Here is a 13,553-nt window from a genome sequence, read left to right on the forward strand (position 1 = left end):
TTTCTGGAATAAGCACTTCTGCGCAGTTCAAAATAAGAGCCCCGTTTTGTGTATGCAAGAGGACTTTCTACGTTCAGCCCAAAATGTGTAGGGCCAAAGCCACACACACACCAATCACATGCATCTCCCATCCACCACCCAAATTCACACACTTCCGTACATCCACAGACATGTACCCCATTCATCCATCCGTCTCTCTGTCTCACATGCAAACAAGTTTCCAAAGTTTTGCCCTTTTAAAAAAGTCATTCCTTTGCAACTGGTGTTTGCATGCAAAGAGATGTTAAGGAAAGAACAGAAAAACAACAACAAAATGTCCTGGAGGCTCCCCCTCACCTCTTTTCAGAACATAGCTCTGGATCTCTGAAAGCAGTTGGCATATCTCCCTATTTGCCTTCTTTTTTTCACAGAACCTTTCCAGCCCCCTCTCCATTCTCAGTCACTCTATTCCCCTCCTCTCTGTCTCCCTCTCCTTTTTTTGCTGCATGAACATTCACATACATACACACCTCTATAATGTGCTGAATAGCAAGTGTTTGAAACTCAGAATATGCTTCTAAAGCAGGGCTGGCAAAGCTCAGGCCTGGAAGGTGAATGAGCCCCTTCAGGCCACCCTGTCTGGCCCTCAGGCTTTTCCACAGTCCACCCCCCACCTCACCTCTAGTGATTTTGCCTGGCTGGAAAGTATCCTTGAACTTTCCTGCCTGAGTGAGGGTGCAGGGCTGACGACACTGTGTGTTGAATCTGCGGAAAGCCCAAATGTGCATTCTCTCCCCACTTTTGACTGTAACCAGCATGTGGCCCTTTGAAAGTTATCCAGAAGGGAATGTGGCCCTTGGGCTGAAAAGGGTTCCCGAGCCCTGTCTTAACGGGTGCCATTTTAGTTGTCCTCAACTTGAAAAAGCTTCAGAAAGGGAGAGGTGAGTGGGAGCATTAATAGCTTGTTCCCAGCCACTTAAGAATGCCCAAGCAATTATTACTGGAATGGCATACTAAAGATGAGGAAGTAAAATCAGCAATGATACATTGGGCTAAAGATATCGGACACAATATACAGTTAGAAGGTTGGGAGAGGTTATGAAATGAAGATGTTAATTTTACTGCATGCAGTACTCTTAAAGAAAATGTTATGAAAATGATGTATAGGTGGTATTTGACTAAACGTATAGAACAAAAAATGAATGTTGGCAATGTAAGGAAAAGGAAGGTACTTTTTACTATATGTGGTAGACATGTAAAGAGGTAAAAGCTTTCTGGGAAATGATACATAATGAGTTAAAGAAAATGTTTTAAAACACGTTTGTTTAAAAAACCCAGAAGCTTTTTTATTGGGTATAGTGGTTAGAGAGATACTGAGACAAAATAAAAAAACCTGATCTTATATGCACCAACTGTGGCAAGAATTTTGTTAGCCCAAAGATGGAAACAACAGGAGTTACCAACAAAAGAAGAGTGACAGATGAAGCTGATGGACTTTGCAGAACTGGCAAAACTGATGGGAAGAATCCGGAATCAGCGAGACCAAGCACTCCAAAAGGACTGGAACAAATTTATATCCTATCCGAAAGACAACTGTAAGCAATTAACATTATGAGCAGGGTTATCTGAAGATTTCTAAGAAGAAATTGCTACCTCTTCAGGTTGAGTAATATAATATTTTAGGTAATGATACAACAAGGATGGGAAACAAAGCGAAATGTAAAGATGTAAAGTTTAATTTTGTAAACCGTTAGACAGGAGGAAGGGAAGTTGTGAGGCTCAGTGGAGCCAAAGAGATAAAATTAGAGGATACGGTGTTACGTAATTAGATTATATGTAAAACCAATAAAAATCATATACAGTGGTACCTCGGGTTAAGAACTGAATTCGTTCTGGAGGTCCGTTCTTAACCTGAAACTGTTCTTAACCTGAGGTACCACTTTAACTAATGGGGCCTCCCGCTGCCGCTGCGCCGCCGCCTCTTGATTTCTGTTCTCATCCCGAGGTAAAGTTCTTAACCTGAGGTACTATTTCTGGGTTAGCGGAGTCTGCAACCTGAAGCAACTGTAACCCGAGGTACCACTCTCTCTCTCTCTCTCTCTCTCTCTCTCTCTCTCTCTCTCTGTATGTGTGTGTGTGTGTGTGTTGCCCAAGCCCTGGCAATGATCACTAAGAACCTGGACTAGTAAAGAGAGTTTAGCACTGCAGCATCTGGGTTTTCTAGTGAGGCTGTCACCACTGAAGACCACCACCAATTCGCCATGCAAAGATTACCCTGGAAGAACAGCAGGAGGGTGGATGGTTGAGGAGAGGGTTGGACCTGAGACTAGAGGCTAGTGAGTCAGTTGGAAAGGCTTGTGGGCCACCAGTTCTCCAACTCTGACTTGGTTTCAATAATGTCTAATAATGTCTCATCTCGTTTGGCCCAAAGTAACTGCAGACTCATTCTCATTTCCCAACTGGCCCGACAACTTAACGGAAAAAAGGTCATTGTTTTTAATTTAATTCTACTGGTTCATTAAAGGTTTTTTGTGCTGTTTTTCCCCTTCTATTTTTACCCATTTTTGTTTCCAGGCAATCGGCGCCTGTTAAATATTCCGCCAAGCGTGATATTACTCTCCCGTCTCCCAATTCTGACATACTCTGTTGCAGTAATTTGCTGAACTCAGCTCCTACATTTGGCTTTCTTTGGAAGGAAAGGCGGAGGGAGCCCTCAGCACCAACAAACCTATTAATAATAATAATTAAAAGAGAACTTGACAAGTGGGAACAGCACATCTAAATCTCACTCCATGAGTGTGTGTATGTGTGTGAAGGAGAGAAAGAGAGAGAGAGAAAATGTGAGCCCTGTGGAAATAAAAGGGGGGAGCTGTTTTTGTTCTTATTTATCTTTAATAGGCCACTTACATTTGGAATGCCATGCTGAGCAGTCTTCTTCGAAATGAGTTTTTGTAAAGGCCAAAAATGGGAAGCGGGTTGGTGTTACTCACTGTGGCCATTTTTGGGCTCACCATGTGAGGTCATACCTCCACAGACAATAAATATATAGGATTAAGTTTAAGACCACTCCATTAGGGCTGGCTGAATCTGCCCGTTTCAGCTTTGCTCAGTTTCTCGTTTTTCCAATCTTACATCCAGTTCCCCACATTTCTGCCTCAGTTTGTGGTTAATTTTTAATCCTCATAAGAATTCATCAACATTTTAACGTGATTTCCCCCCAATATACACATTTTTGCAAAGCACTTTTGCCTAAAATAATGTGCCTTTGCATTTTTTTTCATGAACTACGTTGCAAATTTCAGAGGACAGCAAATTTTCAGAGATGGCCATATTTTAATTCTTTTCTTTTTCCAGAAAGTGGGAATTTTGTAGGTTCACCTTGAAGTTTGAACTGAAGAAAATTGCCCAACCACCCCTACACTTCATACATTACATTTTTTTTTTTAGATTTAAGTCTAAGGGCTATGATCCAACACAGAGTTAGGAGTACTGATTGCCACCCCTATCAGTGCCCTGATGAGCAAATTTATGCTATGCATGTGTTTGAATGTATGTGGTATTTTGAAAACCATTAACATCTGAATCTAGTTTGGCGGACAGTTCCCTCGTGGTAAAGTAAAATTAAGGAAAGAGTTTGCAATGGGTCAAGTTAAAATTAAATTTGCCTGAAAACATTAATTAACCAACAGTATTAATCAATGCATTCATTCAATGCCAATTACAATGGAATTTTCAAAATCTGATTGTAATTGGAGCTCTCCCTTGTTTAGAGTTTATGGCAATCTGTATTTTCCTCAAGTTTCAGCAATAAATTGAAGATTATTTTTTTTCAAACAATGGATGATCCGTTCATTTCATTCCAAAAACAGAAATGGGTATCTTCAAAATAACATGCACGCTGGTACATTTATTTTAAATGTTTGGGCGATCCCTTGGCTAAAAAACAAACCAGCCCTAGTATAAATGGTCAAGTAATTTAAGTGTTCACAGTGGCAGTGGTTGTGGCAACCTATAGTTAAATACATCCACTCAATCTTCCCCTCCTCAGAAATGGCCTGTTCCTTTTTATGTATTTTTGTTGGAAGCCACCCAGAGTGGCTGGGGAAACCCAGCCTGATGAGCGGGGTATAAATAATAAATTCTTCTTCTTATTATTCGTAATGTTGACATTCCCACCAAGCCCAGCCTTAAAAATAACCCTATTTTCTTATAAGTTCTTTTAGATATCACTTCTATCCTTTGATGTCAGCCACAGAAAAGCAGGTATCCTTGCCTCTATAGTATTATCACTGTTTTTGCCTGCTCTCTATATTGTAGAATGTTCCTGGGGACCTATTTGCACAACTTTGCCAACTTTGCTTTTATCCTTTTATAAAAGTGCTGCTTCTTTTATTTCCCAGTGGCTCGAGTTTCCTTCTTCGTGGCCAGGAATGCTTGGAGTCCTTGCGATATGTAGGTTTTCCCTCCGCACATAATCAACTTTCCAATAATGTGAGACATTGGATACTTTAACATAAACCTGTCACCTCTCCTGGTTTATATAGCTGTTGATTATCATCATGTCACAATGGTTCTGTTTGACAAAAGGATACTTCCGAATCTCTCTTCAGCCACCTACCCAATTGTCTCTTGGAGGAAAATTGGTCCAGAGCTTTATTTTCCTGGCTTAATTTTTTCTTCTGAAATGCTGCCCAGTATCTTTTTTTTGGTCTTTCCTCAGTGTTCTGAACCGAACTCCAGTGCATCTGGTCCATGAAATTATATTGGTAGATGATTTCAGTGATGACCGTAAGTGACATTTTATGACTTGAATGTGGGAGGGAGGGGCGAGTGGGGGGAGGGGGGAGAACTATGTCCGTACATGCTTGGAAAGGCAGGTGCTTGGGTGCCCGTGGTGGGGCAAGGGGAGAATGACCCCCCCCCTCAATGAACCATAATCCACAGATTCCCAGCATGCATGGAGGAGAGAGTAAATGTTGAGCATTTGTATAAACTGAGAGAAGCGGCAAAATATATAGGCACCCAATTTTTTGTTGCTGTTGAGATATTAGCTGATAGGTTTTGGTTTTTTAAAAATATTAGCTTATAATCTGTATACAGTGGTACCTTGGTTCTCAAATTTAATCCATTCCGGGAGTCCATTCGACTCCTGGAATGGTTCAAAAACCAAGGTGCGGGGCTTCCGGTTGGCTGCAGGAGCTTCCTGCATGAAACTGGAAGCTGCGTCGGACATTTGGCTTCCAAAAAACATTCGCAAACTGGAGCCAATTTGTTCGGCAACTAAGGCATTCGACTACCAAGGTACCACTGTAAAGCAGAATTAAAAAGCTTGGAAGCTCAAGATTCCTGGAGATACTCAGTTCCACCACCTATTCTATCTTATTCACACATCGCTTGCATTGCTTAAAAAGGAAAACACACACATACAAACACACACACACACACAGGAGTCCAAATGCTTAAGAAAAAAAGGCTCCTTATTTGAAATTATGTCATCCTCACAAGGATGGCTTGTGTGGTGTAGTGGTTAAGAGCGGTAGTCTCGTAATCTGGGGAACCGGGTTCGCGTCTCCGCTCCTCCACATGCAGCTGCTGGGTGACCTTGGGCCAGTCACACTTCTTTGAAGTCTCTCAGCCCCACTCACCTCACAGAGGGTTTGTTGTGGGGGAGGAAGGGAAAGGAGAATGTTAGCCGCTTTGAGACTACTGAAGGGGAGTGAAAGGCGGGATATCAAATCCAAACTCTGCTTCTTCTCTTCTACATGACTGGAGCTACCAGGCCCAGCCCACCCATGAAGAGGGTCTCAACTGAAGCCAGTGTCTCAGTTGAAGCACCCACAGACACCCTACTGGCCTTCCATCTCCACCACTGTTGGAAAAGCAGCATTGGTGCTGATTTTCAGTGAGATCTCACAAGATTTCAGCAAGATCTCCCCAGAAGCTGGCAAGATCTTGTCAGGAATGGTGCCATTGCCAGCACCGCTTGTCCATCGCCAGTGGAGGCAGGGCGGACAGCACAGTGGCGTGACAGGGTGGCACTTCCTGTTTCACCAAAATGGGACGTGTCATCCCCTGGAGCAACCTTCATGGCATCCTCATGCAAAGAAAAGGGGGGTGAGTGAGCAGGAGGAAGGAGCAGAGCTTAACTTTTTAGTGGGAAACCACCAAGTGTATTTTGCCTGACTACTTCTTAGTCTCAAGCTTGCCCTCTACTAACTGGAAGCATAAAGGTAAAGGTAAAGGTACCCCTGCCCATACGGGCCAGTCTTGACAGACTCTGGGGTTGTGCGCCCATCTCACTTAAGAGGCCAGGGGCCAGCGCTGTCCGGAGACACTTCCGGGTCACGTGGCCAGCGTGACATCGCTGCTCTGGCGAGCCAGAGCCGCACACGGAAACGCCGTTTACCTTCCCGCTGGTAAGCGGTCCCTATTTATCTACTTGCACCCGGAGGTGCTTTCGAACTGCTAGGTTGGCAGGCGCTGGGACCGAGCAGCGGGAGCGCACCCCGCCGCAGGGATTCGAACCGCCGACCTTTCGATCGGCAAGTCCTAGGCGCTGAGGCTTTAACCCACAGCGCCACCTGTGTCCCTAACTGGAAGCATACAAGGCTGCTTATACCCAACATTTGCCTGTTCCCCCTTTCAATATTTTACTTTAGTCCCCCTGCCCTGGGAAAGTTCTTGCAGGTGCCTAGGGGCAGATACTCTCCTGTGATGTAATTTCCTGTGTTCCTGCAGCCAATGAGCCAATTGGTCATTTTCACCTGTGTCACATTGTTAAATTCCTTAATAGGTAAAGGTAAAGGGACCCCTGACCATTAGGTCCAGTCGTGGCCGACTCTGGGGTTGTGGCGCTCATCTCGCTTTACTGGCCAAGGGAGCCAGCGTACAGCTTCCGGGTCATGTGGCCAGCATGACTAAGCCGCTTCTGGCGAACCAGAGCAGCGCACGGAAATGCCGTTTACCTTCCTGCCAGAGCGGTACCTATTTATCTACTTGCACTTTGACGTGCTTTCGAACTGCTAGGTTGGCAGGAGCAGGGACCGAGCAACGGGAGCTCACCCCATCACGGGGATTCAAACCGCTTGCCTTCTGATCAGCAAGTCCTAGGCTCTGTGGTTTAACCCACAGCGCCACCCGTGTCCCACTCACCTGCTATTCTTTTGCCCTGAAAGTCTGTGAAAGTAAAAAAAAAAACAGTTTTGAAAATGGGATGGATCTCTTCTTGTGTTTCCAAAGCGGATGACTGCCGTTTGCTGATCAAGCTACCCAAGGTGAAATGTTTGCGCAACAGAAGAAGAGAAGGTAAGAAATCAGTGGCCCAGCTGCAGATGGTGAAGGGCAAAATGAATGACCTTTTTTTAGGGTGGGGGCAGGGGCTGTCTTTTGGTGTTGTGTTTGTAGCATACTTTGCTGATATACCCCTTTATAATTTACTTACATGACTTAATTTATAACTTACATTATAGTTTGCATTATAACCATGCCTGATGCAGCACTCTGTACAGCTTGAAAGTCTGTGCTCATACAGATTGATGCAATAGCAAGCCATCAATGACGGATGTGGCAGAAACATGGCGGCAACCACTAGGCCACACAGCTCCTACTGAAATTTTGACTTCATTTTCGTTGATTTTGTTTTGCAAATGATATAACGATTTCATTCCATTAGTTATTTTTGCAAATAGGCAAACAAAGTAAATGCTAGAAGATCAAACTATAAAAATACACTCAGTTGAGGCAACATTCACGTACATCAGTGCAAAGGTTGTAAACTCAAATGTAATTAGTTACATCATATGGCATTGTAGTCAATGGCCATGTTTCTGAGATCAAACCCAAGCGTAACAATATATAGTTGTACCTTGGATCTCAAACGGATTATTTGCCGAACATTTTGGTTCCTGAACGATCGAAAACCGGAAGTGAATATTTCTGTTTTGGAACTTTTTTTGGAAGCCAAACGTCCAATGCAGCTTCTGCAGCTTCCGATTGGTTTCCGAACGTTTTGAAAGTCGAACGGACTTCTGGAATGGATTCCGTTCAACTTCCAAGGTACGACTGTATCTAATATCGTCCTAATAATGTTAAACAGGTCAGTGTAGATCCAGCCAATGCCATCATATGATCGGATAGCCCATCCCCAGCTAAGATCCTTATTCTTAGTTTTGGACCAGCTGCAGTTTCCAGTCCATTTTCAAAGCTAGCCCCACGTACAACACATTGCAATGGTCTAAACAATAGGTTCCCTAGCATGCATAAGTATGGCAAGGCAATCACCATTCAGGTAGGGTTGACAGCCTATCAGGAGGCTACATGCTGGCATTCCATTCCATGGCCTAGTATATAACAGGAACATGGGTTCCAAATGCCTCTGGAATGAAAGATTCACTTAATATTCACTTAATAATCCTTCCTCCTTTCAGCCTGAGTTCTCCATCAATACATGAACAATAGTCATTTTCTCACATGGCTGTTGTGGTGATAAACAAGGGCTACAGTGAACCTTGCATTTCAGAAATGACTTCTTTGCAGAAAGTTAAATATTTTCCCCCACTTGCTGTGATTATAGGCTTGTTCACATGTCACAGAAAACCACAGTTAAAATAAGCTTTGGTTTATTACAAATGTGCAGTGCTGCTGCTGCTGAAATTGAAAGTGCTTTACTCCTGCTGCTACTGCTGCTCCCAGGAAACAAACCATGGTCTAGCTTAGCATGATGTCTAATCTTGATTTCTTTGGAGAGCAATAAACACGAGCCCAAGCTAAACCATGGTTTGTTTCTTGGCAGTGCGGCAGCAACGGAAGTGGAGGAAGAGTGAAGCACCTGAAATTTCAGCGCCATCCACTGCACAGTCACATAAACCATCATTTATTTTAACTATGGTTTAATGTGACATGCAAAGCAGGTCTGTAACTATTCTGGTTTGGGCCCATTAAATCTTGGTTACCGCTCGGACAACCTCTCTGAACCAGCTGGAAAGTCGCACTTCGCTACAATACTAATTTGGAAAATTGAGCAGAGCCCACTGAAGGATATAAATGCTGTCCCATTAAAGCTTGCCTGGAATTAAATAATCAATAAACACTCAATTGTGTATGTGTAATGCTTATTTATTTTTATGGCAGCAGTTTAAAATCATAAGTAACCAGCAAACAGGGCCCCGTACAACAAGAGTCAGCCTCAATTGTGGTTAATTATTAAGTGGAAACTTCACAGCAGCAGAAAGGCTCGCCCTCTCCCAGGTTGAGCGAAGGTAAACTGAGGCACAGAGCAATGCCAACCATGGGGATCTCCCCATGAATCAGTGGAATATTTGGAGCAGTAAAATTCATGTCAATTCTATGTGCAACTTCCCTGTTTTGAGGACCTGGAACAAATGGTCCTTCCCCCGGTCTCCTCCCATAAGGCAATTCCCATGGGGAATATGATCAAGTGCCCTCTACAGACAGAGTATGGGTGACTTGTCCCTATTACCTGGGCTGAATACCTTGTTAGACTGCAGAAAGCTAGAAAAGCAAGGTGACCATTAGTTGTTTATGTCAGATTATAGAAAGTCATATCCTATACCACACTGGAGGAGAAACAGCTCTACCTTGGTATGTATTAGTTACAGATAGGTAGCCGTGTTGGTCTGCCATAGTCAAAACAAAATAAAAAAATTCCTTCCAGTAAAGCTCCACGAAAGCTCATACCAAGAACTAACTTAGTTGGTCTTTAAGGTGCTACTGGAAGGAACTTTTTTATTTTGTCTTGGTATGTATATGAGCTTTCCAAAGCTACCACTTAGTAGCTATCCAATTCTATTCAGGGCTGTGCTAAATTTTATATGGCATGAAAAGGGGCTTTTACATGGTTCGAAATGTACTCTGAAAGACATGTCCATAAAGCACACAGCCAGCCACCCCCAGCACTCGGTTTTCTCCTGTTTGCTGCCCCTTTTGGCACCTGCTTTAGTCATGTGCCTTTTTTAAGAACAAGGATTCTTCGGTCTTGTGTTCCAGCTAATCAGAAATCGCGGTGAGATGACCTCATGTGTCATGCAGCCAATTGGATTTGCTTATGACTGTGATAACAGCCATGAAGCCAACCCAGAGTGAGGGCAATGTTTCCTGTCTTCACTCTGAATGGGTGAACAGTTCCACCCTGTTCTGCAGCCTCTCCTCTTCCGTGGAAGAGACAAAGTCCTAATCATGTCCTTAGAGCCCTTTACCTCTCATGGGATTTATTCATTTTTTTTGTCCCTGCGTTTATAAGTTACTTGCTTTTGCTTTCATAAAGGCTTTTGATGTCTCTGCTCTTGGTCAGGCAGAGGGTGGGCGTTTGGAAGTTATAGCCCATCATCATTACATTGACTGAAACCATAGCCTGTTTTATTCTTTTCATTCAGTACTGATTCACCTCATTCAAAGGCTTTCAAATATTTTGTTCTAATTGGAGCTTTGAACTAGGCTTTTAAATTGTGCTTGATTCCTGTATGTTAGGAGTCAGTGTTGGCTGAAACCTACATTTGATAGGGAGACTGTCTTAATTGCAGGCTTTAATCTAGTTTTAATTAGAAGCATTGTGGGACCACCCCTTCCCATCTTCTCCCTCTTCCTTCCAACCTTTTAAAAACAGCACAGAGGCAGATAGAGGCAGATATTTGAATGCACTACTAAGAGTAGGAAAGCTGGCAGATCCATTTATTTCCTTCCTGCCCACTTGTCTTCTGGACAAGAAGTTTGAATCACACTTCTTGTCCAGAAGACAAGTGGGCAGGAAGGAAATAAATAGGCTGTACCCCTAAATGATCTGATTTGCCCCATCCCATCAATTTCCTCCCAGACAAACCAAACTGGAAGGGAGGCCACCTATCAGAACTCCTGTTTTTCTGGTGGAATTGGATTTGTTGCATAAGTGTCTTTCGCATATCACCAGGAAACCTGTAAGGAGTCATTGCAACACCAATGTGGAGTCTCAGCATGGCTCCTCCCATGTGATTCGAATCAGGCCCAAGAGGCTCCCATGAATAGGTTATCTTAGGGTGCCCATGTACTCTATTTTGCAGATTAGAGACCTTTCTTTGAAGAGTTCTCAGGGGACAGCCCACTATTTGAAAAAAAAAAAAGGTCAAGTTCGAGCCAGGTCTGAAGATAAAGAACCATGGCAACATCTCAGTTTCAGTCAGTGGTAGAGCAACAGCTTTTGCATGCAGAAAATCCTGGTTTTAACCCCTGTATCTCCAGGTAGAAACTCTGGAGTGCTATTGCCACTTTCCACAGGCAGTACTGAACTACAGGGAGCAATGTTCTGGCTCAGTGTAAGACAGTTTCCTATGTTCCTAAGAGACAGCAAGGACCTTAAAATTGCCCATCAGCACTTAGCACTTGGACAGCAAACTGAGCAGGCCCTCAGGTCACCAGATCAGAGTCTTTCCCGCTGTGGTGAAATTTCTTTTATTTCTCTTTAAATTATACTAATCATTTCTGAGTATGCATCTATACGCATACATTAGCGCATGCAAATATTGTGCAAATCCTCTTTTGACCTCTTTTTTTGGTTGATGCATCAGTGACCACCTTTGGTGATCTCCCCTTGCCCCATCCTGTTCTCTTCCAGTGTGCTTTTGTAGAGCCCAGATGGGTAGGAGGACATGAGTTTTAATGAGATGACTCATCTTTCTCTCACAGGTACAAATGTGGTCTTCTCTTCACCCCTTTCCACCCTTCCTTCCCCATTTCAGCTAGTACAATGGTGAGGCAGCTGCTCTGATTGCTGAAAGGCCTGATTGCTGCTAAAAATTGCTGCCAGGCATCTCATGACAGAGATTGTTTATTTTAAGGTGACTTTTTAAAAAAAGTAATTGTGTTATTAGTTAAGGGAAACTTAACACTGTAATAATTGGCTTTAATTTGCAAATTAATCAGCCCAAGAGTTAAATGAATTTTCTATTTAAGGAAAACTTTTAATCTGTTGACATTCCTAGTTTTCACGCAGCATTTATTACTTTGCCTACCTGAAATTTCTATTACTGCTGCTGAAAATTCATTTTCGTAGGTTAGTGTACTGTGAAATCAACATTCACCAGTAACCAAATTCTGCCAATCTGGTCTACTTCCCATCAGGGGAAACTGAATGGAACATGACTAAAACCTACCCAACACTGCCCCTTACAGACCATTTGGTGGTCTCATCATCAATACACATGTGACACCTTCGATCCTTGCACCACCCTCTATTCTTGGCTCTCTCTAGATATTACAACTGGATCATTAACGTGTTGACTTGGCAGCGTGAAACAAATCACACTTTACATTTTGAACTTAGGTATGAAAAGGTGCCCACATTTAAATAGCAAAATACACAAATGGAATTGTCGATTGTGTGTGGTTACCATGGATTTGAATTGTTAGTTTTCCCTGCAGGAAACAGAAATGTCAGTCAGGAAAGAATTAAGTCCACAGTTCCATGTTTATTGTAGGAAAAAAAACAACTGGTTATATAAATGCGCTTGAGCATGAGATATAAATGTGTTGTTGTGTGGTACTTTATTGTATCTGATAATTGATGTAAGAACAGAACATGAGCCTGCTGGATCAGGCCAGTAGCCCAACTCGTCCAGCATCCTGTTCTCACAGTGGCCAACCAGATGCCTATAGGTTTTTCCTGTACTATTATCTTTTTTATAAATGTGTTTGGATTCCATTGCTCAATATGTTAAAAACCTTCAATAATTTATATATATATATAGAGAGAGAGAGAGAGAAGCAATTTCTGGGGAAACTGATCCTCCAGCTCTAGGTTGGGATCCACTTGGAAGCTGATTCCAACAGCCTCTTCAATCATTATTCAGACTGGCTGTGTGGCTGAAGCAACTGGTCCACCCATAATTCATTCAATGTGGCGCCACGATTTTGTAGTGGATCTGGACTTGGACTGAGGAATCTTTGAGTTCAATACCTGCTCAGACATGGAGACTTCTTAATGGCCTTGGGCCAAGTCACCACTTAACCTACCTCACAGGGTTGTTGTAAGGATAAGAACTCATGGACTCAGGTTCCTTGGACCAGCGTGCAATTAGCTGAGCTGAAAAGTTGGCATGCGAGTGACTGCTCTGCTGTGCCAGGATACTTGAATGCAGATTCACAAGGCCTACTAAACATGCTATATTTTATATGAATAGGTTCCAGTTCTCACGAGACTGGCGACTAGGCATTCAAATTGGCTCTAGGGAGTGTACGTTAGTTAAGATGTTCAAAAGGGGGTCAGAGCTTAAAATAGACCTGCCCCATGCCCTCTCATGTTTAAAGGGATTGCTCTATTAATACATCCAGGGAGTCTCAGCTGCAGCTTATTAGCCAGAAAATTAGAATAGGCAAAACAATGCCCGGGGTCTTCCTTTTAAAGCTGTTTGTTCTAACGAAACAGACGAGATGGGCTCAGGCGGCCTCTCTGGGATTTTTAAAAATACGTTTAATTAAATTGTATTTTAAAGATTAAGTAGATACATATAGAGGATGAATATTGCCACAGCAGGCTCTAGGGGCTATTACTGGAAACCTCTCTATGCACTCTCCCTCCAAAATCATAG

General features: G+C 43.0%; 1 protein-coding gene across 1 annotated transcript in view; it reads left to right on the forward strand.

Moving 5' to 3' along the window:
- Positions 1-13,553, forward strand: part of GALNT14 (polypeptide N-acetylgalactosaminyltransferase 14) — a 244,974-nt gene that overhangs the window by 190,117 nt on the left and 41,304 nt on the right. Inside the window, exons 4-5 of the mRNA XM_079969269.1 lie at positions 4,700-4,767; positions 7,219-7,284. Of these exons, the coding sequence (XP_079825395.1) occupies positions 4,700-4,767; positions 7,219-7,284 (134 nt within the window). The remainder of the gene's footprint in view (positions 1-4,699; positions 4,768-7,218; positions 7,285-13,553) is intronic.

Source organism: Podarcis cretensis (assembly GCF_951804945.1).
Source record: "Podarcis cretensis genome assembly, chromosome: 3".
In the NCBI taxonomy this organism is placed as follows: Eukaryota; Metazoa; Chordata; class Lepidosauria; order Squamata; family Lacertidae; genus Podarcis; species Podarcis cretensis.